Here is a 24,733-nt window from a genome sequence, read left to right as displayed (position 1 = left end):
TAAAATCTTCTTTTAAAATTTCTTACAATTCTTTTCTCATAAAATCCTCTTCCAAAATCTCTTAAAATTCTTTTAAATTCTTTTCTCATATAATCTCTTAAAATCTCTTAAAACTTTTTTCTTTCTCTTAAAATTCTCTTTAAAAATCTTTCATAACTCTTTCTTAATACATCTTCAAAAACTCTCTTTAAAACACTTCATCAAAATCTTCCCGAAAACATCTCTCCAAAGAGAGGGCTCCAAAAATCTCCCAAAAAAAAATCTAGAAAAATCTCAAAAAAAATCTAAAAAAATCTAAAAGATTTTCTCAACCTTTTCTTTTCTGAGTCATGGTATTCTTTAAAACAAGTTTTACTAGCTTTCTTTTTATAAGTCTTTATATCAGAGTGGTTACAGAACTTTCTAGAACTTTACTAATTAAAATCATATAATTGTACACTTTTAGGGAAATTGGAGATATGCTTAAATGTTTTAAAAGGAGCCAAATTTATTTTTTAAAGGTAATATATAAAAAATAGATAAAAAAAAACAACGCCTATCTTTGAAATTGTCTTTAAATCAGGAATATTTTCTCAAGACTATCACCTATACATAACTCCTTCATTTATAGTTGTTCGTTTTCTTTCTTTCTTTATTTTTCTCCCTACTCTTAAACACACTTTAGAAATACATAATTTAGAACTTTGGAATCTTTTATTATAATTATATTTTTAAAAACCTCGTAAATACTTAAATTTAAACTAATTCTCTTATGTAAAGGTAATAAGATGTCCCCTAAAATCAAAGCAAAACTCACCTTAAAAAAACATCAATTTGTTTTGCAAAAACTTTGTTAGAATAGAAAAAACCATGTTATATTTTATTGTATTTGCAGGAAGCTAATAAAGAATGCAACAATTTTAATAAGTTCTACTATCAAAAAATACGTAGAAAAAATTTTAAATTACTTTGGTGCTTAAAACCGTATCTGGCATCAGCTTTTTTGTACCGTATCTGGCTATATTTTTATTACAATGATCTAAACTGTATTTAAAAATAGGACAACTAAGGTTGAATAATAAAAAAAAAAAAACAACAAACCTAGCTGATACTTATTTAACTTAAAACACCATGTTTTTTAATTATAAAAATCACCACATATTAAAAAAACTGTTAGTAAAGATTTTACAATCACGGTTTGCTATACTAAGAGCATATATCCAAATGCTGAAAAGTGGGGTTGTTTTTACTGAAAGAAAACATACAGCATTGTCTAAATCTAATTTAGTTATAGTTGTAAAAGATATAATAATGGCAAGCATTTTTATTTATTTATTTTTAAAAACATTCGACACCAAAATTTACACTTTGTTGTAATTTACCTGGTAAATCGAAACTAGTAATGCAGTGGCTATGAGTTTTTCAATCTAATGTCTAGTCAGAGAAGAAAAAGGATGAGATAAATTCAAGTAAATTATTGATCAAAATAGAATTGAAAGAACTAAAGTTAATGCGTAAGTCCTGGTTCATTGTCGTCTGTTCTTTAGTTTAAAAAAATGATTATTTAGGCTTATATTACCATGGCGCACTAGAAAGAAAATAATTTTTTTGCACTACTGTGTAAATAATAAAACTTTCTATTGCCTCAAACATAAAGAAATTCAAACACTTTGATAAGTTGTACTGCTTTATATCTGAAGGAATAAGACACTATCACCTCTCTAAAAGAATAGTTCCGTTTGAAGCACTCTGGCTATTCCCACCCAACATGAGACGACTTTAAGACGTATGTAACTTATCTTTAACTCGTTTAGACGGCTTATGACGGCTTATCCACACCTCATTAAGACGTCTTCCGACAACCAGTTTAAGACGTCCGCAAGATATCTGAACAAGACGTCTGTCGGAACAACTAGTTTAAGACCTCCGTAAGATACTTTAACAAGACGTCTTTCGGAATAACCATTTTAAGACGTCTTTAACAATCTGAACAAGACGTCTGTTGCAACAACCAGTTTATGATGTCTTTTGGAATAACCAGTTTAAGACGTCTTTAAATTATCTTAACAAGAAATCTGTTAGAATGACCAGTTTAAGACGTCCGTAAGACATCTTAACGAGACGGTTGTCGGAACAACCAGTTAAAGACGTCTGTCCGAATAACTAGCTTAAGATATCTTTCAGAATAACCAGTTTAAGACGTCTTTAACTTATCTTAACAAGACGTCTATCGGTACAGCCAGTTTAAGACGTTCGTAAGAAATCTTAACAAAATGTCTCACAGTGGTTCAAGGTGTGCCAAAATAAAAAAAAAAAATTTTTGTTCAACGTAGGTTTAATGGTAATAGTTGTTTTCCATACTTATCAAGCTTTAAAAAAAAGATGTTTTTAGTCACTAGCTTTTACATTAAATTTTATATGGTCTGTTGAAGTTAATTTTTTTTGCCAGATTTGTAAGTTTTAAAATGAAAATTAATAAAATATATGTGTTGCTACACAGAAACTGTCAACTATTTTTTAACTAAAATTATTTGCGCTATAATTTTTTTATATATTGATAGATTGATAATCTTTGAAACAAAATAACTTCCTTGCAAATTTTTTGCTTGTAAGTAAGAAATTTTATTTAATTTTTAAGATGATGTGTTTTTACAGGTTTTTTTTTGTGTAAATTTTTGCTTACTTTATTTAATTAAAAAAACCTCCAATATCCTCCAGTTTGAAAATGCATTAAAATCTTTACTAAGTATATATATTATAATTTAAAGTTAGTTTTAGCTTCAACAAAGTACCACATTGCCCACAAATTAACTTTTAGATAGCAGGTTATAACTAAAATTTTGCCCGCGACAAACAAATCACGAGTTTTTTTAATTAGTTTATTTTTAATTAATCACTTGGTTTTTTAATTAAAAATAAAACACATCATCAGTAAACTTTTAGGCATAAATATACTGTCATTTAAATGATTTCTAATGAATGTATTTTAGAATTTATAGGTTAAAATGAAATACATTGGGATATATACCTACATGCTAGAAAATAAATTAAAAATCTCTGACCATGGTGTTTTAAAGGATGTTATCAATGGTATGAATCTGGTAAACCCTAACCCTAAGCTGGAAACATTGCTAATTCATATAAGAAAGAGATGGCAAGACTTAAAAGGTAGCCGCATTTGTTTCAAAAAAAAGCATAAAGAGTGGCTACAGACAGAGATTGATGTTTTTACTGATAATCCTGTGAAACAAGATACACGTGGCAGGCCTTCAATTGAGAATTTTGATGACTGTTCACTTCTAACAAAGTACAGGCGCATCAACTCTCTACAACATGGGCATTCATGGAATGAACTACTTTTTCCAGCAAAAGTTTCTCTTAAAAAAGAAAATAAACTTGATGAGGTACATGCAGTAAAGAGAATTTTTGACAATAGTAACAAAATATCTCAACAACTCTCTGGCAATGAGGCTCTAGCTTTACTTTTAGATACAAATATGACCAAAGATGGATATCAACAACATCGAAATGCTGCTTTAAGAATAAAACTGTGAACTTTATCCTTCATATCACATGAACTGCTAACTGCAGAAAGGAAACAAGTCCAAAAAATTCAAAAATGACTTTTTAACATAAATCAGTTTTGAAAAGGTAGACACACTATTTACTGCTAAAAGGGATAAACCTGCTATAATTTTTATAGGCATGGCACCAGTTTGAATTTTGCGTTTACCGCAGAAAGGAAACACGTCCGGGACTTGTTCCTTTTCTGCGGTAAACATTAGTAACATAAAATAATAACATTTTGCTTGTGACTTACAAATTTCTTTGTTAATAATGAGTTATTCAGATGAAGATGACAATTCTTTAAAGAGAAGAAAGAAAGGAGTTGTTAATTCCGAAAGATATAAAAGGAATGTAATTAAGAAGGCTAAAGTGGCAGGAAAAGAACATATAAACATGGTTGGAAAAACAATACCTGCCAAGAAACCAGCATCTAATGTTTGCAGGTAAACTGTTATCGATTTATTTGTATTAATTATTATAATATTTCAGTAATATTCATCTAGAAAGTTTTTTAAATACTGTTATCTTTCGTGTCTTTTGCATAAGATAAATTGGCTGAAGGAAATGCACAACATTTGTAGGTTTCTGGCCGCTGTGTTTGATTATGTGTCATAACATTTTGCATTTATGATATTTGAACAAAGCTAGGTTACATTAAAACTACATAAATAAAGCCATGCAACAACTAGTACTACTAGTAGTAGTCTAATTTTCTGATTAATTAGGAAATGCCTAGGGTTTTTGGTAGAAACCTAGCTTATGTGTTTTCAAACATAGATATTAAAACGTAGATAGACCTAACCTTTTCATTTTTATTTCAGTTGCAAGAAAAACTGTTTGAAGAGTTACATGGCGGATGACATGGTGGCAATATTTACCAAGCTACATGATATGGAAACTAAAACACAACAAGACGTCTACTTGCAGTCACTAATGGAGGTTTCCCCAGTTAACCGTCCAAGATCTAGACCAGGTTCTTCTTCTACAAAACCTAAATCTGTTGAAGTGAAGTACCATATTATGCACAATGGGGTTCGTACTAAGATATGTAAAAATGGATTTATGAAATCATACGGATGTACTTCCAAACAGTGTTACAGACTCTCACATCTGTTACAGCTAAGCAAAACTCCAATAGATAAAAGAGGTAGAAATGTTTCTGGTAATGGCATTCCTGGCACTGTAATCACTTGTTTGAGAGCTCATATTGAACAATATCCTAGAGAAACTGAACACTATACTGGAAGAGATAAAGAATACTTACCAGCTAATTTAAACGTAAAAACTATGTATGAGATGTTTATAAACAAACATAAATATTTCCTTTTAGCTACACTTGGCGGTGAGAAAAGGCTGTCATATAAATTTTTCTGGCATTATTTCAAAGAAAATTACTCATTACGTTTTGGTCAACCTGCAAAAGGCGCATGTATTGCTTGTGAGGAACTTAAGTTGAAAATAAAAAGTCCTTTTCTTAATAACAATGAAAAAAGACATGCAATAGCAGAGCTTATGGTCCACAATAGGAGGGCTAAAAAGTTTTACAACAAAATAAAAGATACCACAGAGAAATGCATAAAAGACGCTAAACAAGTTGGATTATGTATAGATTACATGTCTAATGTTACATTACCGTGCATACCAGTACAAGATACTTATTATTTCAGGAAACTCATAGTAAACGTTTTTGGAATTCACGACATTGCTTCCCAAAAAATGTCTGTTTTTATTTATCATGAAGGCGAAGGAGGTAAAGGTTCAAACGAAGTATGCTCTATGCTTATGTGGTATGTAAAAAACAAAATTTCAGATGAAGTTAAAACTTTACACCTTTTTGGTGACAACTGTGCTGGTCAAAACAAGAACCACACCCTTGTTAGACTTATGATGGCTCTTTGTGAAATTAAGAGATTTGATAAAATAAATTTGGTGTTTCCTGTTAGGGGACATTCTTTTATGCCTAATGACCGTGATTTTGGAATTATAAGGAGAAAACTAAAAAAAGTAGAGAGATATTATGAAACTGATGAAGTAATTAATCTGATTAACAGTTCTTCAAACATTCCTGGAAAGTTTAATGTGAAAAAAATGTCATTTGAAGATTTTATTGACTACGGTGCCTGGTGGCCCAAGTTTTACAAGAGAACATGCTTAAGCAATGACTCTTATGGAAAAAAGGTACTAAAATCTAACAAAATAACATTTTCAATCTCAAAATATCGTGAGATATCAGTTTCTTCTGATGAACCTGCGGAGATTGAATGCAGTATGCATATTGCTGGATTGATAAGTGACATTTTTCGCTTACGAAACACTATAGGAGACTGAACTACCAACTAATAAAGCTTATTCAGCTGTATTATCCATCAAACACTTAAAAATTGTAGATATAAAGAAAACTTTGGTTTATATTCCGGTTGAAAAGCTCCGATTTTGGAATGAAATAACGTTATGGCCTGTAACTACTGTGCCCATTCAAGAAGATCAACCAACTGAATAAATAACGTTCTTAAGTTGTAGTGTGCATTTTATTATGATAATAAAACAATAAAATAGCATTATTTAATTAGTGCAGCCTAAATAAATCACTTTTTAAGATTTTAGTAGTTTATTTTTTATTTTTAAACCTCGTTTACTGCAAAAAGGGATCATGTCCATGTTTGAAAATGTGTCCTACACTCATAACAAAATACATTAAAAAAATTATATATATATCTTTCAAACCCCTACTAACTGTTGAATAACTAGGTAAAAATTGAAAACCCAAAGTTTAAAAATAAAGGGTCGAAACAGTTTTTTGTCTTTCCTGTAAAATTAGGATTTGTGGACTTGTTGCTATTCTGCGGTTAGCGATTCACATAATAAAGACAGCGAAATTATCTTGCTATCCAAATGAAATAGAGATAGATGATTTTTTTGCTAAAATCTCAATGCAGAGCTTGGTCGACCACACTGCACAAAGACTATGTCAAGTACAGAATGAAGTTATTAAAACAGTTGCTGGTGATGCAACCATATTTGCTACTTTAAGACACAAGGCAGGATTTGATGGCTCAACAGGACAAAGTGTCTATAAGCAAACAGTGTCTAAAGATGGTATCCGTATTGTACAAATAGAAGAGTCATTGTTTTTAACTTGCATAGTACCACTTGACTTGAGCTCATTTGCTGGTGGAAAAAAGACAACTTTGTGGCGAAACCTAAAACCATCATCAACTCTGTATTGTCGCCGTTTGCGTTTTCAGTTTGAAAAAGAGTCTAAAGATATTATAATCTCTGAAGAAGCTCAACTAAAAGAAGAAATAAGGAACTTAAATTGTACAAAAATTATGTTAAACAATGGAGAAGTACTTCAAGTAAAGCATGTGATTGAAATAACAATGATTGATGGAAAAGTACACACAGCTTTATCTGAGCCCACTAACTCAAGTCAGTGTTGCTCTATCTGTGGATGCTCACCAAAATGTTGTTCGATGTTTTGAATGTTTTCTGCATATTGGTTACAAGTTGCCTATCAAAAAGTGGCAAGCAAGAACAGCAGAAGACAAAGCACAAGTTGCTGAAACAAAGTCTCACATCCAACAAGCTTTTTAATTCAACAGATGGGCCTTGTTGTTGATCAACCAAAGTCTGGAGGATCTGGTACATCTAATGATGGCAACACTTCAGGACGAGCATTTACTGATGCCATTTCTTTTGCAAATATAACAGGTGTCAATAAGGAACTAATTTTAAAATTGCACATTATTTTGTCAAGCATATCAAGTGTCTATGAAATAAATACTGAAAAGTTTACCATGATGTGTACAGAAACTGAAAAGTTGTTTGTGAAACTGTACCCATGGTACTACATGCCACAAAGCCTCCACAAACTGCTAATCCACGGCCCAGCCATCATTAATAGAATCTCACTGCCAATTGGAATGATGAGTGAAGAAGCACAGGAGGCAACAAACAAATTTTTCAAACGGTTTCGTGAACGTCATGCTCGAAAAGCTTCAAGATGTATGGCAAATGAGGACATTTTGAAAAGATTTCTATGCTCATCTGATCCTGTCATAGCATCTTTGAGGCAAACCTGCACTTCAAAAAAGAAAGACTTTCCTATTGAGGTTTTGGAGTTATTATTATCAGGAGATAACATTGTAAATTTGTAAATACTTCATTTAAATATATGCAGACATAGATTGTTGCCTTAAAGTTGTAAATTGTGTTTGAATGAGTTGATAAGGCATGAAAGTAATTTTTCATAAGATTGTGTACCTATTAAAAACAGTAAAATGTAATTTTTTAATGTTTATTCTGTGGATTATGTTTGAATTGAGTTGATAAGATGTGAAAAAATGCATTTTTTTAATTTTTTTTTGCTGTATTTATAGTTATTAAGAAAAAAAAAATTAATAAAATCATTTTTTAAGTCACAAATATATTTAGAAGCTCTAAGTATGTTATTTATATCAAATTTAAAAATATTTAATAAAAAAATAATTTTGGCACAAAAATGGGCATTCCGACCCACTGTGCATATGTCAGACATATGAAGACACTGCATTAGTAAGAAGTACTTCTTAGGAAAGGAATAGTTTATTTTAAATGACAACAGTTAAATTTGCTTTTGAGTGCTAGTTACACTCATCTATTATGACGTTAATTTTTAGTTAGGTCAGAAAATTATGTTTCATTTATGACTATTTGCATAGTGTCTGCTCCAAACGTTAGCACATTATCTTCATCATTAATCTTAACTTGTTAAATGTGTTTAAGATGTTGTTCGACTTTAAATTGCCGCTTTGTTTCAATGTCCACCTAACCAGGTGCGGTTTGCAGATGGAAAGATGGACAATAAAACAAAGCAGCTTGATTGGAGAAACAGTTCAATCATTCTCCAATCAAGTTCGCTTTGAAAAATAAATATATGCTGAATTTAATTTTTTCATCAACAATGCCTGTAATTAAAATAATCAAAAAAAACAACAACAGAACTTGAAACCTAATGAAGTGAAGTTGATCGACAGTTTTCTTATAAAATTTAAAATAAAATACAGCTTGTTAGTCATTAACTCGTACTCTCATAAACATTTATTAAACCACGCGATGACGTCAAGTATTTTTACAGTAATTAATATATGGTATGAAGTTGGTAATTATTATCTTATTTTTAGTTACGAATAATTGTCAACTATGTCAGATTTAGTATAAATAACGCTGTTTTCTTAATAAGAATATATATATAAACAAGTTACAAAAAAGGCGTTGAGTCGATCTTCCTTAGTCAGTTAAAAACAAAGAAATATTCACAACACAAAGTGGCGACCCTGCCAGGACACTGGAATCTACGGAACACTCTTCAAGCTATCAACTGACGTAAGAAATCAAAGATTACAATAGAATTTAAAATGCCTCCGAAGCAGCGCGAAGATCCAATCGCTACACTATCAAGGAAATTGGAACTAACATTAACAAAAGTTGAGCGACTTGGTCTGGAAGTACGCATATCATTGAACAATAACGGTATACACACACTAGATAGATTAGAACCAACCATCAAAGCAAAACTGTCGGAGACTTTTAACTTAATCCAAAACATAGAAGAATTAAAAAGAGACGTAGAAAACGCCGACAATCAAGAAATCGACAACTGGTACGAACAACAGAACAACTTAATTAAACAGCAAAGCGAACTTCTAACCTCGCTGGAAGAATACCGCATAGAAAGAGAAATTACGAAAAAGAAGAAAATTCACGAAGAAATTGCTCGTGTAAAAGAAGAACTAAATGAACAAAAACAAGAAACAACTCAAAGCATGCACAGTGCACACACAAATGATTGTAAAGCAAAACTTCCCAGACTACAAATTTCAAAATTTGATGGGACTTTTCTGGATTGGGTGCGGTTCTGGGAACAATTCAGCACAGAAATTGACAACAGAAGCTATCCTCTAGTAACTAAATTATCGTACTTACGTGAACTACTATCAAACACGCCAAAAGAGGAAATTGCTGGACTCCCTTTTAATGCAAATGGTTATGAAAAAGCGAAAATGATTCTAAATCAAAAATATGGAATCACTTCTGAAATTATACGCCAGCATGGTTGTAATATCATGGATCTTCCCTACATAAAAAATACCGACGTAGATCAAATACATAATTTTTACAGAAAATTAAATATAAGCATAAACTCGTTGAAAACTTTAAACAAATTGGAAACAGCAGAAATACTGGCACGTGAAACTCTCGACAAACTGGGTCCTGTTAAAGCTGATATTACTCGAACAGATCCAAAATGGCAGGAATGGGGCTTTGAACAGCTAATTGAAGCTCTACGTGAATATACCTTACGAAACCCAGAATCATCTATTGGATGAACAAGAAATAATATCAGAAAAGAAAAATCAAAACCTCACAATAATTGGGAGCACAAAAATCAAATGGAAAAACACTTCCAACATAACGAAACTAAAAACATTGGCTGTCTACTGCAGTTCGCAAAATCATCGTAGTCACGAATGTACGAAACTTCATTCAACACAGCAAAGGAAACAATATCTTAAAGAAAACCATCGCTGCTTCAACTGCTCGTCAACAAACCACACAGTATCCAACTGTCGTAGCAAACGTTCTTGCTACCATTGTCAAGGAAGGCATCATTCCTCTATATGCACTGGGGTTAATAAAGACGAATCAAAAAAGGGTATCCTTATGGCTGGATACGAAGGGCAAACTATTCATCCCACAGTCGTTGTGAACATTGGCAAATATAAAGTGAGAGCACTCTTGGATACGGTAGCTGGTAGTTCTTATGCTTCATCTACGCTAACCAAGTACCTAAAGTTAGAGCCAAATAATTTGGAATCGAAAAATATTGAAACATTGACTGGATCAGTACATCAAAACCTTCCGTTGTTCTACACAACTCTATATTCAATAAACGGACGCAACAGCCTTGATATTAAACTCAACAAGCTAGAAAGGAAAGTGCTTACAGTGCTACAAAATCCGAGGATATCCGTCCTAAAAAAGAAATTCAAACACTTAGAGGGATTGCATTTTCATAATGAAGATGACTACGATGATCATAAAATTCATCTTATAATTGGTGCTGGTGAGATTGCAAGAATAAGATTGAAAGTTTTCAGGACTGGAAATGATGGAGAAGCTATTGCAGAAGAAACCATATTTGGATGGACGGTTATGGGACCATGACAAAGCACCTCGGACTGTTTATATTTTACAAAGTCAACCAACGACTGTTATAAAGAACTATATAGCTTGGATGTTCTTGGTCTAGAAGATCAAAGCGAAGGGAATCAAAATGAAGTATATGAAGAATTTAAAGAACAGCTACAACAAGACTCCACTGGTTCTTATCACACTGGATTACCATGGAAAGTAGAACATTCAAAATTAGCATCTTATTCAGATGGTAGTATCTCAAGGTTGCATAGTGTACTTAGAAAACTGGAAATGAAACCAAATGATCTCATAAAATATAACGCTATTATTCAAGAACAACTCAAGGATGGGATAATTGAGTATGCACCAAACAAACCAACTGGCAAGAGAATATTCTACATGCCTCATCGAGCAGTGATAAAAGAGGACTCCGAAACAACCAAGCTAAGGATTGTTTTTGACGGATCACCCTCACTTAACGACTGTTTACATATTGGTCCTCCATTACAACCCTTACTACTCAATGTTATTTTAAAAAACAGATTGCAACCTGTTTGTCTTACTGGAGACATTAAACAAGCGTTCCTACAAATAAGAGTTGATACTAAAGATCGTGATGTTTTCCGTTTCTATTGGATATCGGACTTGAAAAGTAAAGAAGTAATAACTCTAAGATTTACTCGAATCCCGTTTGGCTGTGCATCTAGTCCCTTTACTCTTGGGGGAGTAATCAAGCAACATTTAATGACGTATGAAAAACATTATCCGCATAAAAAGAATGAAATTCAGATAATCAACAGGGGCATATATGTTGATGATATAATCACTGGGGGAGTTGACCTGGAATGTGTCGAAAAATTGAAACAAACAGCAATTCATCTGTTCGAAATGGGAGGATTCCAGCTTCACAAATGGCACTCGAATTTTCCTGCATTAGAAACCAATGATTCAAAAGAGAACAATCATGAAGTTACCATCAATGAACAAAATAAACGTTATTCAAAAATTTTTGGTTTGTTGTGGGACAAAAATGATGACACTTTATTAATGGATTGCAGACCAACTCGCCAAACAAATATCACAACCAAAAGAGGAATTTTAGAAAGTTTGGCTAGAGTTTTTGATCCACTTGGTGTGATTTCCCCAATAGCACTAACAGCAAAACTTATATATCGACAAATTTGTGATTTAAACTTTGCTTGGGATAAAAAACTTTCACCTGAATTATCAAAGGAATGGATGCTTTGGAAATATACGTTACCAGACCTTACACCAATACCAAGAAGTATAACTGTTTTGAATCATATAATAAAAAAGATTGAAATCCATGGATTTGGTGATGCAAGCAAAGATGGCTGCTGCAGTGCAATATACGTAGTAGTACATCAAGGAAACAAAGTAACTCAAGGATTGTTTACAGCCAAATCACGCATATCAAAACGAGGTTGTTCTATTCCCAGACTTGATTTGATTTCTGGACACATGGTAGCTAATGCTCTTACAAACGTTAAATTGGCACTTGAAGGATATCCAGTTATGGAAATATACGGCTGGCTTGATAGTTCAGTAGCACTGCATTGGATCCTTAATGACAATCGTAAATGGAAGCAGTTTTTATCAAATCGTGTCAAAGAAATCAATAAACGAAGTTGGATTATCTGGCGTCACTGTCCAACCAATCAGAACCCAGCTGATATTGGAAGTAGAGGAATTAAAAATGGAAAAATTCCACAAATATGGTTCAACGGTCCAACATGGCTTACCAAAAGGAATGAGTGGCCAACTAATATAGTTCATACACAAATGGATGAAGTAATGAAAGAAGTTAATCCAACAAAAATACATAACCTTGCCACAGCAGAGACGTTTAACTACTTTGATGAACTTATGAACAAGTATCAACTACCAAAAGTTATAAGAATAATGGTATGGATCTTAAGAATCATTATCAATCTCAAAAGTAAAAGAAAATGTCGAGGTGTGCAATCAGCTACTGAAAGGAACAACGCAATACAAAAGCTGATCAAAATTGCTCAATACGAATTTGAAAAATCCGAACAATTTAAAGAAACTTCAGAAAGATTACGATTACATAGAAATCACGATGGGCTTTTAGTTTGCATTGGTCGTATACAAGGTGAGCACCCAATATTTTTACCTCGCAAGCATCCCTTTACAAACTTGGTTATTCAAAGAGCACATGCACAGACTCACCATGGGATGGTTGGTCTGACAATGTCCAAGTTTCGTGAACATTATTGGACAGATACATTACGTAGCCAAGTCAAAACAGTTATATACGATTGCAATTGGTGTAAAAGATTCAGGTGCAAACCATTACTAGCTCCATTAACAGCTGATTTGCCAAAGTATCGAACTAAAAGCAAATACCCCTTTGCAACTATTGGTTTGGATTTCGCTGGCCCAATCAAATATAAAGTAAGCAAAGAGTGTTACAAAAAGTCACACATTGTACTTTATACTTGTGCAACTTCAAGAGCAATCCATTTGGATCTTCTAAAAACAATGGAAAATGAAGAATTCCGTCGAAGTATAAAAGAAATGATTGCAAGAAGGGGCACACCTGCACTCATAATAAGCGACAATGCCAAAACATTTGTAAGTACTGCAAGGTGGATCCGACGATTGCAGAAAGACCCGCTGATAAACGATTACTTAGGTGAAATGAACATAAAATGGAAGTTTAATTTAGCAAGAAGCCCATGGTGGGGAGGTTTCTTTGAAAGAATGGTGGGTTTGGTAAAAAGATCATTACACAAAGCAACTGGAAGGATTCGTCTGACTTTCGAACGACTTAAAGAAGTTTTGATTGATATTGAAAATACTTTGAATAACCGACCATTAGGATATATCGAGAACGATATTCAACTTCCGATATTAACACCAAACATGATTTTACATGGGAAAGGTATTACGATCCCTTCCGAAAATGAAGAAGATGACGATGATGAAGATTTTAACAACAAATCGACTACACGAGCAATGCGGTGTATCACGAAATGCAAGAACTTAGCGTGGAAAAGGTGGACAAACGAGTACTTAAGATCATTACGAGAAAATTATCAGCGCAAAGGGTATAATCAAAAGGACATAGCAGTGGGAGAGATTTTCTTGCTTAAAGGAGAAGAAAAGAATAGAGGTGAGTGGAAAATTGGTATGGTAACGAAACTTGTACGCGGAGAAGATAATATAATCAGCGGTGCTAAATTAAGAACGGGAAATAATCAAGTAGTGGAAAGACCGATTCAGATGCTTTATCCGATGGAAATTTGCCAAGATCCTACTGAGATCAAGGAATTCTTAAACAATTCTAAACCTTGCGAAAACATATCAGCAGAGCAAACAAAAACTCTGAAACAAAGACCTTCACGAATGGCGAAATCAAAGGCTAAGGAACTTATTAAAATAACAGCCCTTGATGAACATTTTGATGAGAATTTGTAGATATTCTCTACAAATTGGGGGAGTGTGTCATAAACATTTATTAAACCACGCGATGACGTCAAGTATTTTTACAGTAATTAATATATGGTATGAAGTTGGTAATTATTATCTTATTTTTAGTTACGAATAATTGTCAACTATGTCAGATTTAGTATAAATAACGCTGTTTTCTTAATAAGAATATATATATAAACAAGTTACAAAAAAGGCGTTGAGTCGATCTTCCTTAGTCAGTTAAAAACAAAGAAATATTCACAACAGTACAGTAAATAGAAAGTGGAAAATAGACATTTGAAAGCAATACCAATAAATCTTTCCGAAAGTTTTCATTTGGGACTACTCTTAACCAAAACCTAGTAACAATTTTGTCCATAAAAACGAAGAAATTCTTTATGACGTTTTCACACTTACTATTGGCTTTTCGATTTTGTTTCCTCGAAATCTAACGTTTTCAAAACCTCTTACAGAATCATTTAATGTTTAATTTTCATCATTTTTCTGGGACCATCTACGAAGTGTAATTTCTCTTTACTTCATCATTGTAATGAATGAATGAGATAATATCGTTAGCTAAATCTTCATAAGTGAGTAGTCAAGGAAGATTAATATAAGAACTGCAATTTAATTAAAATTACTACTAAATTATACTAAATTTATCAGCGTTTGTTGTCAAGTAAACGCTGAAAACGATAATCAAAGTAGTTACAAAAGGAAGACAACGACAAACTGATTAAACGCTAATTCACTTAAAGCGCAAAGAGGTTCATTTGTTTCATTACGTCATTATTCGACAACCGAAACCAGTTATCAAATTCCAATAACGTCAATTTTAAAAAATTGAGACCAGTTTAAAATCAAAAAAATGCTTTCATGAACAAAGCGACCTTGATGCTAATATTGCTATGGCTACTATGGCTATGGCTATAATTGCTATGGCTCTGTCTTAAATTTGGCGCTGGATAACTCAGGATTAACCTTAAAAGTAAAACTATTAAATTTTTAAAAAACTAAAGACAATAGAAAAACTGTGATTCCAGAAAGCATATGATCATTGTACGACGTTGTTAACTTGTTGGTAACCTAAGAGCCCCCTACGTCGGAAGATATCCTAATATTCTTTCAGCTAACAACTAAATTTGGCATTCTCTAAAAGTTCTGTTTTTAAGCTTTCACTTTATTTAGTTGTGAAGACCTGAAAAATTAGATTTTTTCTTCACAACGTTCAGTTCTGAAGACTTGAAATATGAAAAAAAAAAAAAAGTAATCCACTGAGACGTTGTCATTCAGACAGACGTTGTCATTTCAGACGCCAACAATTGGAACAAAGTCAGCGGCAGTGTTAAAAGCAACGTAATGAAAAAATACATAATAAGTTTTTCTTATGTGGTGTTTATCAAAACTGAACTTAAATTCTTCCTCAGACTGGGACTCGACATATTTCTTTTAGAATTTATTTAACATTCCTTATGAACCACGAAGCTATCTTTACATTTTATTTGCGTCACACTGTTTTTTCTTCAGAAATAAAACTTTTAAATAATTGTCTTTCTTCTCCTCTTCATTAATTTGTGAGCTTTCATTATTCCATAACCAAACCTCATATAACAATTTTTTTTCAAAATTATCTTAACCACAATAAACCCAGATTTTATTTGCACGAACATGGGATGATGACCATTTAATAACATCCGTCACATAGAAACAAACCGCAACTTTTTTACGCAAACCCTTCCTTTTTTTAGTGCGGAAAGTTCTGTTGGTGCTTTTCAGTATCAGGGAAACATATTGGAATGTCTTTTTCGCACATCTTTCTCGTTTACGTAGCTCTGATTCAAGTATTCTAAACTTTCCAAGTACAAATTACCTGGAAAAGAAACATAAAATTTGAAATTTTGTTACTTAAACTTTAATAAACTTGTGTACAAACATTCAAAGTTTCGGATAAAAACTTGCACCTTGGCGAATAATGTTTATCGAAAGTTTAAAAAACCGGATAGAACTGAGAAAACCTCTCGTGCTTTGGTTTTTGGAGGCGGAATCAAGTCTCGCTACAAAAACAAAGCAGGATAAAGTTAGAGACTTTATTAAATAAAAAAAGACAACAATAACAAATAAAAAACAGCAGCAAAAAGTATTATGTTAAACAGATGAGGATTTATTTAAACTTGAGTCTCAGCAACGAACAGATTAGCAGGAATTTACATATTTAAAATAAAAACAAGTTATTTACTATGGAAAAATATATATTTTGATTTATAAAAGGTTGTATTTACTATACAAAAGATTTTCTTTTACTATACAAAAGAATAATTTAGAAGTAGTAAAGAAATATTAGTCAGAATAATGGAACTGGTTACAAAAATAAATTTTAAAAGTCTACGATCCAGTAAAGATAAGAAGACTTTTTAAAATATTCTGATGATGCGACAAGGAAATTGTTGCGATAAAGTGATCTTCAATTTAGTGCGAAGATCCCTTAATTCAATATAAAAGATCATCACAATGAATTGAAGATCAGTTTGATACATTTTTCTAAACTAATTGTGCTCGTAAATGAAGCGTGTTGGACACGTCAATAAGAACTCGTTAAGATTTTAAATCTCAACTATTTAAGCTTGAAATTAATCAATTTTGTCTCTCTTTTCCACCTGTCATCGTCTCTCTTTTCGTTTTTCTTTTTTAATCTTGAAGCTGTTATTTCTTGCATATATTTTCAAATTTAATCCATCTTATATTCATTTAGTAATAATTATATATATATATATATATATATATATATATATATATATATATATATATATATATATATATATATATATATATATATATATATATATGACTCACTCATGATTTATAAACAAATTATTATCAAGTTTCATTTTGAATAAATTTGGAGCAGTGTTGCTGAGCAGTGTTAAACCAAAACGGATTTAGTTTGTTTAATAGATAAATAAACACTAATTGTGCAAATGTTTACAAAGTCTTTAACACGTTTTTTTGAAAACAGCTTTATAGTTTTAATATTTTTTAGTTCAACTACCAACTTCAATTGGCTTTTTTGTTCAATTACCAACTTCAATTGGTTTCGTGTTTGGTCTATTTAAAACAAATTGATAAAGAACCGTCGTCTTAACAACTTTTATTACTGATAATTAATTATTATTAATAACTATATTAATGATAATTTATAAAAGTTGTCTTAAAGATCGAAAAAGTTAACTAAGCATATTTACGTAATGCACCTTGTTGATGACAAAGGGATCAACAACTAGTCATTAAAATCAACATTGAAGAACATTTTAAGAAAATCTCATAAAGGAGTTACTTTTACATAAGCAAATCATTTCTACTCAATTTTTCACGCTTAGTCGAGTATTTACGTCTACGTTTTGACGTTAGTTAAGAAAATGAAAAGTTGTAAGAAGTTTAAAATGTGAGATTTTCTTTTTTAATTTGTTTTTGACCAATGGGCTGGCTAGATCTAAGATTCTGTCGGCTAGAACGAATCTTAAAAGAACCTTTTTCTATAAGCAGTGTGGCTCTCAAAGTTTCGAGTTCATCAATAAACTAAGAAAAGTTACAGAGAAAATTGGAAGTTTCAACTTTAATTTTCTCTTTTTTTTGTAAATCTTATTTAATTTTATTTTTTAGTTGTTGATGGTATTTTTTGCTTTTTTTTCTTTCTTTGCTTGACTTTTCATTTGTTTGTATCTTCTTTTAAGACTGAGAAGAATCTTTTAATAAATTGACCTGAGTACGTTTAATTATTGTTTTATCCTTTTTGTAATAATTTTATTGCAGCTTGTTACTGACACAAAATAAATATATAGCTATACTCTACACTGCACTTACAAAAGTCTTTTACACAAACCATTTATAATTTAAGTAATTAAGATACGTTTTAAAGAAACCTTATATTTCAAAAAATTATATATTTAATGTATTAACTTAGCGTATAAATTTGTAATATGTAAATATATATCTTAATGTTTCTTTTTTTGTTTTTTTTTGCGGTGAGTTGAATGAATTTTGACAACAATTATTTTTTATCTAAAATAATTAAGAAAATATTCAAGAAAATATTTAATGAAATAAATTCTTATTCTTATAACTTATCACAAACAATTTTCTATCTTTTGAAATTCTTCTGGATTCTAACTTACAGTATGAATAAAGACTGTTATATATCATGAGATTTGTGTTGCATATTATGCGACGCAGTTGCAATTTTATGCAAGGTAGTGCTTATAGGGGAAAGTGTTATATACCAAAGCCCATTTTTGACGTTTTTGTTAGGTTTTCAGTTGCGTTTTAAAATATCTTAAATTTGAAGGGTTTGTCATGAATCAAGACATCGCGCGACTTTGAACTAATGTATTGGTGTCATAACTAAATTAGATATAAGTCCCTGAATTTTTAGGGCCATTTTTGTGGTTTTCTCTCCTTCTCTAAAACATTACTTCAAGTTAATTAACCTAAAACCGAGGGGCTGTTTTGATTAAATAACACTAAAAAGATAAAAAACTTATTACAAGATAGGCGCATCCAAAGCCATTCTTGGTCAATATATTTCCGAATAAAAAAAGTAATTGAAAAAGTTAAATAAATATCAGTCGAATGTTTTGTCAATTAAGAACTAATCCGAGGGTAAGTTAGTGTGAGCCTTGGAGAAACTTTAGCGAAAAATGTGTTTCTTCAAATGCAGTAAGCATCGGTTTTTTTGTGACAAATAGTAAGTTATATACTAAAAACATCTATATTAGTTTCTTGAAATAAAACGAAATTTAAATATTTATATACTGAGCTAAAAAAATTTTTAACGTTCCATAAAAATATTTGTGATATCAACATCACATGCCTTCTATAATTTTGTAACCGCCCCCTGCCAATATTCGCCGCTTTTGCACTAAAAATCACGCATGACAACCAAAGCTTAACGAAAAGTTCAGAAATAGGTTCTCTATTTGCTTAAAGTTTGTCTATTGTCGCATTAAAAAACAAATGGAAAAGATGTGTTAGAACAAACCTTACTCTTATTTTTTCCTTAGTTTTTGAATGGTTGTTTTGGCCGTTTTAAAAAGTTTTAAACTGGATTCACAATTGCTGTTGCTGTTTTTAAACTGAAACAAGTTGCTTTTGGTCCTGTTAGCACTTTAATATTATAATAAATATTTCCAAATCGGCTATAAATGGTACAATTTTTAAATTCCAGCTTGTTGATTAATTTTCATTAAAAGCTATAGATTTTATGTCTTAGATAAGGCTCTTTTTCAAAAAATGAAAAAGCTGCAGGTATTCAAGATCATCTTTCCTAAATAAATGATATTCAGCTTTTTTGAACTGCTCTAAAATACTTGGGTCAATGCAAGATTCAATGAAGGTTATGTGAGAAACAGCTAATAAAGTCTTATTTGAAAGGTTTTGTTCTAAATAAGTAGTTGGAGCGTTAATTGCAGTTGGCACAGCGAATCTTTGAACAATTTTTGTGTAGTAAACGCTATTAATATCGAATGGAAAAATTCCCTTCTTTTGAAAACCATTTTTGATGTAATTTACTATAGAAGGATCAGTTATGAATGAATTTAAAGCTACTCGTTCATTTTCCTTGTTTGTTTCCTACCCTTCGATGTAGCTCTTTTTGGGCTAATAAAAGCAAAATGGAAATCCTTTTCCTTTTATTAGCCAAATATCGATATTTGGGCTAATAAAAGTAAAAAGATTTCCATTTTGCTTTTATTAGCCCAAAAAGAGCTACATCGAGTGGCTGCAAAATATGTGTTGAATTGGGAACAAAGCAACAAAGGTTATTCCATTTTTAGAGCAAAACTCTCTTAGTTCATTAGAAAAATTTTCCAAATATCCTACTTGTTGCGTACACAATTCAGCTAACAGTTTTCTTCTTATTTTTTTGTCGTGCCATTGTAGATACAATACTCATTTTAATTTTTTCGGTAAAAAGCCATAAAATGGATCATTCATTTGGACATATGATGAGGATGGAATCCCATATTTTTAGTTCATACTTAACGTACATTTAAAAATAAAACATTTTGTGAGGGTAGCGTTTTTATCATTTAGATGGTTTAATGTTTGGTTGGTTGGTTTAACTGTTAATCTGTTTGTAGTATGTAGCTCTAGTAAGGTTTATGATTTAGGGAGGTATGGGTCTAGTGTTATGTGTAAAGGGTTGTGTTTGCCGTCCTCAGTATATTGTATTATACAATATAGCTCAATAAACGATCTATAAGAGCGTAATGGTTAGCTCACTTTTGTTCATTACGTTTAAAGAAATACAAATAATGCTCTCTGACTCTACTTGCAGTGTTCGATACTCTTTTTATTAATTATTCCTCTTTCTGTTTTTGTTTTTTTATACAAATATCTCTTCTTTATTTGAAAGACCAAAATCTCCTGGTTATTCTTCTTTGGTTAATATTTCTTTTGACATCTGTTTAATTCCTTACATTTTTTTTTCTTTTATTCATTCATAAGACTTCTTGTTTATTCAAATATTTTTCAATCACAAAAATTCTCTCTTTAAAATTCTTCTTAAAAACTTTCTTAAAACTCTCTTTTACTTCTCTTTAAAACTCCGTCTTTTTCACATTTGGTCGAAATGAAAAAAATATATCAACTTTCGAAGAAACCCTCTGGAGGGATTATAAAACACACCTTCCTGATTCAAAATTGCATTTACTCGTTTTTAGAAATAAATAAACGTTGGAAATTCATGACAAATTCAAGTTTCATTTCTTTTTTCCATTTTATTATTTACTTACGTGACAGGTTGATGAATCATCGTGTGTACGTCTTCTCTAGTCGTTGTTTTTAACTTTCCTTTTTTTCGCTTTGTCATTTATTTACATGGCAGGTTGAACATGTCTCCGTGTCTACGTCTTTTCATAGTTGTTGTTTTTACTTAATTCTTTTTGCTTTACCATTTATTTATATGAAGGGTTGACGAGTCATCTTGTGTATATCTTTCATGATCGTTGTTTTTTTCTTAATTCTCCCATCTCACAATTAATACTATAATAATGAGCAGCTTTATTAATACTAAAAATTACTCATGTTTTTTTTTACCTAAATAGTTTCAATTTATAAATAAACTTTTATGCCGTTCTTTCACATTTGCTAAGCTTGCTTGAGAACTCTCTAATTGCTACTACTTAAAAAAAAAAGTATTTTTAAGTGCGGACGTAGTAAAACTGCTGCGCTCATTAAAGTAAGATTGTATTGCGGTTTTATTGTTTTCAAATGGAAGTGCATGGCCATTTTGTTCATACATAGAATGTAAATGTAAAAAAACAAATAACAAATAACAGCTTTTTGGAAAATTTCTATTAAATGTTGAAATCCTAAGATAAGTGTCAATTCACGGTTGGTGTAGAAACGACTCCACGCATTCTGCTATTAAAAAGCGAAAATAAAAATTATTTACTACTGTTTGTGTGAATTGGCGAAAGGTAAAAATGAGTTTTACGTATTTTTACTGCATTATAACGCTCATTATAACGCATTATACTTTTTTTTACTGTCGTAATGGTAAAACAGGAACTTGCTTGATACAAATATTCATGTAAAAATTTAGCAGCCATTTTACTATGGCAACCACAACGTGCATTGATAACATTTTAGAGTTTCTTCTGCACATTTCACGGAATTGCGATGGAAACTTAGAGAGTAACAGATTTGAAAGATCAGTATTTAAAAGGAAAGCTTTTCGTTTGATAAACAAAGAGAAAGGAACATGACTACTACAATATGCGGATTCTGGCTCATTGATACTTTTCCATACTTAAGGAATTCAAGATGGTGTTGTGTTTTTAAAATGTAAAAATGTTATTAGATTTCCATCTCATTGTTAATATCATGCCGGAACCTGCAAAGAAGTATAAAACTGTATCTTTTTCGTAATTTATTCTAGACCAAAGAGTTGATCATAGTCCATAAATGTAAAGCACGGTTTTAGTTTGTAGTGTCCAATGGCTAGGGTATGAATACCGTCTTGTAAGATGTGTCTTTTGTCGTCGTTAGCGCTGAGAGCGACTTTGTTAATTTCTTCGGTGTAAATGTTATGTTCATGTGATCGGAAGACGTTCATGGTTGCAAGCTTTTCCATCTTATTCATTAAGCAGTCTTTATAATCTTGATGAGTGATGTGTTTATCAACAACTTTCTTTTTAACCCCTTTGCATCTTTTCTCTTCTTTTTCATTAAAGAGCTTATAGGAGTATAGCTTAGGACGAAGTCCAACAAACTCTTTAATTTGTTTACCAGCAGCTTCATCCTTGAACTTGCCTATAACCTTTTTATTTTTAAACCCAATATCAAATCCAAAGTTTTGAACGGCAGGATGATCTTTCGCGAATTCGCTCGTGTCAAATTTAGCTTCAATATCGTTGGCAATGTCTTGATAAAAATCATCCGTTTCGATTTCGTAAAAGAGTGAGTCAGTATCGGTCATGAGTAATTTCGCGCGATCTCCGTATTTAGGTTTGATATAGTTGTAATGATGTTCAAACATGAGAATTTTGCTTATGTCTAGAACACACAATCCTAAGTAAACAGGCTTGTTGTAAAAGAGTTTTGTTCTTTTCATGTGAACCGCAGCAAGGTTTTCATCAAAAATGGTACTTCTATCATAATTAGGTTTTCTTGACAATTTTAGAACTTCTTTTCTTGTGGTGACAAGTTTAATATCAACATGTTTTAGAATATTCTCCATGGTTTTTCCAAAGACAGAGTTGTTCATAAGCTTGAAGAATTCTTTTTCAAACTCGTTTTTAGCTTTTGCTCTTAATGCGGTGTTGAGATCGATGTATTGTTTCATAAAAGGTTCTTCTTCAAAGGTGATACCACGATGAATTTTGGTAACAATCAATCCAAGTCGTTCATATAGTTTTAGGCTTTCATTGTGAATAGTATATTTTTCCTTGTTGTTTAAATTAGGAACGAGCTTGTCTACTTTTCCAATAGTCATTCTTTCAGGAGCCAAAGGATAGTCGTTGTGTAAATCGTGAAGCTCTTCAGGATAGGTTAAATCGACTTCGAGAATACAAGGCATGGATTTCCAATTTAAAAGTTCATCCTCAGCCATCCATCTGAATCCTCTAACAGGAAGAGGCTTACACATAGCCCATCCATATAAATTATTAGCGTCTAAGTACTGAATGAATTTCGAAGGTTGTGAAGGATCATAATCACTCATGTATTTGTTATTGGCAGTTCCATATCGGTTTGAGATCATGCAAATTCCACCGCGTATCCCTCTTTGAACCATGAGAAGCATATCAATATCAGACAGAAGCTCTAACTGAATTCCAGTTAGTTTCAACATGGCATCCCAAGCCAAACCAGGAGAGGTGTAATACCAAGCAGGGTCAAGCTTGTAATAGTTACGACACACGTCTCTGAAATTTTCAAAGATATCGGCAAGTATCAAGACGTCAGACATGTTGTACAGCTCGTGATAGTTTTTAAACGTTTCACATTCAAATACATTCCAAACGTTTTTTGCATGCGCATAGTCTTCACAGCTTATTTCCTCATCATTCAGTTTGGAATAGAATGCTTCAATAGGAGGTAATTGCGTTTCGGAGAACTTTTCAATCGAGTCCACCCATTCGTAAGGGTAAACGCCTTTTTTTCTTAATAAATCAAACTTTTCTCCAGAGTAATATTGAGCAACGTTTTTGCATTGGTCGTTGTTTAGATTTTTAGCTAGATCTTCTAACTTGAAACCCATGAACCTGTAGCTGTCAATAAACCTTAGCTCTTTCCATATTTCCTGAAGTTTACCCTTCTTATTAATAAATTCTCTCACTTTGATTTGTTTAGAGAAGCTGATATATTTTTCTTCATTGTTGGGTATGCAATTGAGCTTTCCACCTAATTTCTTGATGAACAAATGGCTGTCATAGCCAGACAAATTATGTAAAATGATAGGTATGAATTTTGGAAGTTTATAATCCAAGTTGCATTTGTTATGAGCAGCTCCTCGATACTTTCCAGTCAAATGACAGTGGTCTAAGACTTTATCACCGTTAAGGTCTTTTTCGCAAATATGACATAGAGTTGCAACCTTAAAATTCTTTTCATCCTCATCAGTCATGACTTTCTTTTTTATTAAATCAATCTTGTCGAAAATCTTTATAAGATCTGATTCAAGCATGGTTATAAACTTTTGAGCTACGTCATCGTCATCGCTTTCAGCTGTGTACATGACTGGTTTTCCTTTGTAAAGGCTATCGTCGAAGCATTTGATGTAATAGCAGAAGGAGCTTGGAATGTGCTTTTGGTATTTTTTAGTATGAGACTCACCATGTTGCTTAATGTCATCGAAGGGTTGGATAAAACTTTCAAAGTCTGCATATACAACGTATGGAACTTTCATACCCTTTTGATAGTTTTTAAACTGAACGGTCGTCCCTTCTTTAGGAAGTTCAATTCTTACTGAGGTGTTATCATAACAATAAGGTTGATGATGTTGAAGCTTTTCTTCCTGGTCATAGCCTTGCAAGCAATTTCTGCAATAATGTTGTTT

General features: G+C 31.9%; 3 protein-coding genes and 1 long non-coding RNA gene across 4 annotated transcripts; 3 read left to right on the top strand and 1 right to left on the bottom strand.

Moving 5' to 3' along the window:
* The first annotated feature begins 2,959 nt into the window (after window positions 1–2,959).
* On the top strand, window positions 2,960–6,144 carry LOC145181388 (uncharacterized). Its single transcript, XM_090099121.1, has 2 exons — window positions 2,960–3,989; window positions 4,368–6,144. The coding sequence occupies exons 1-2, from the start codon at window positions 3,817–3,819 to the stop codon at window positions 5,872–5,874; spliced, it is 1,680 nt and encodes a 559-aa protein (XP_089955247.1). The 5' UTR covers window positions 2,960–3,816; the 3' UTR covers window positions 5,875–6,144.
* Window positions 6,145–11,013: 4,869 nt separating this feature from the next.
* LOC149883803 (uncharacterized) lies at window positions 11,014–14,394 on the top strand. The gene is made up of 2 exons (XM_090098094.1): window positions 11,014–12,096; window positions 12,167–14,394. The coding sequence occupies exons 1-2, from the start codon at window positions 11,014–11,016 to the stop codon at window positions 12,191–12,193; spliced, it is 1,110 nt and encodes a 369-aa protein (XP_089954220.1). The 3' UTR covers window positions 12,194–14,394.
* On the top strand, window positions 12,205–14,187 carry LOC149883804 (uncharacterized). The gene has a single exon (XM_090098641.1). It carries the CDS (start codon window positions 12,205–12,207, stop codon window positions 14,185–14,187), a length of 1,983 nt encoding a protein of 660 aa, XP_089954767.1.
* Window positions 14,395–15,144: 750 nt separating the features above from the next.
* On the bottom strand, window positions 15,145–17,113 carry LOC149883802 (uncharacterized). Its single transcript, XR_016455732.1, has 3 exons — window positions 17,032–17,113; window positions 16,143–16,235; window positions 15,145–16,051 (listed from the first exon to the last, which is right to left on the bottom strand). It is a non-coding gene; the product is annotated as an uncharacterized LOC149883802 (long non-coding RNA).
* Window positions 17,114–24,733: the final 7,620 nt, after the last annotated feature.

The sequence above is a fragment of the Hydra viridissima genome, unplaced genomic scaffold, assembly GCF_058129835.1.
Source record: "Hydra viridissima isolate aposymbiotic clone 2 unplaced genomic scaffold, HvirCarnegie_v1 scaffold_9, whole genome shotgun sequence".
NCBI lineage: Eukaryota > Metazoa > Cnidaria > Hydrozoa > Anthoathecata > Hydridae > Hydra > Hydra viridissima.
The sequence above is the reverse complement of the archived record's forward strand: the minus strand, read 5'-3'. Positions and strand labels throughout refer to the sequence as shown.

Coding starts and splice junctions, on each gene's coding strand:
- LOC145181388 (XM_090099121.1), top strand. CDS start 3,817: ATGAGTTATTCAGATGAAGATGACAATTCTTTAAAGAGAAGAAAGAAA. Junction 3,990..4,367: donor CCAGCATCTAATGTTTGCAG/GTAAACTGTTAT, acceptor TTTTTATTTCAG/TTGCAAGAAAAACTGTTTGA.
- LOC149883803 (XM_090098094.1), top strand. CDS start 11,014: ATGAAACCAAATGATCTCATAAAATATAACGCTATTATTCAAGAACAA. Junction 12,097..12,166: donor GCTGCTGCAGTGCAATATAC/GTAGTAGTACAT, acceptor TATCAAAACGAG/GTTGTTCTATTCCCAGACTT.
- LOC149883804 (XM_090098641.1), top strand. CDS start 12,205: ATGGTAGCTAATGCTCTTACAAACGTTAAATTGGCACTTGAAGGATAT.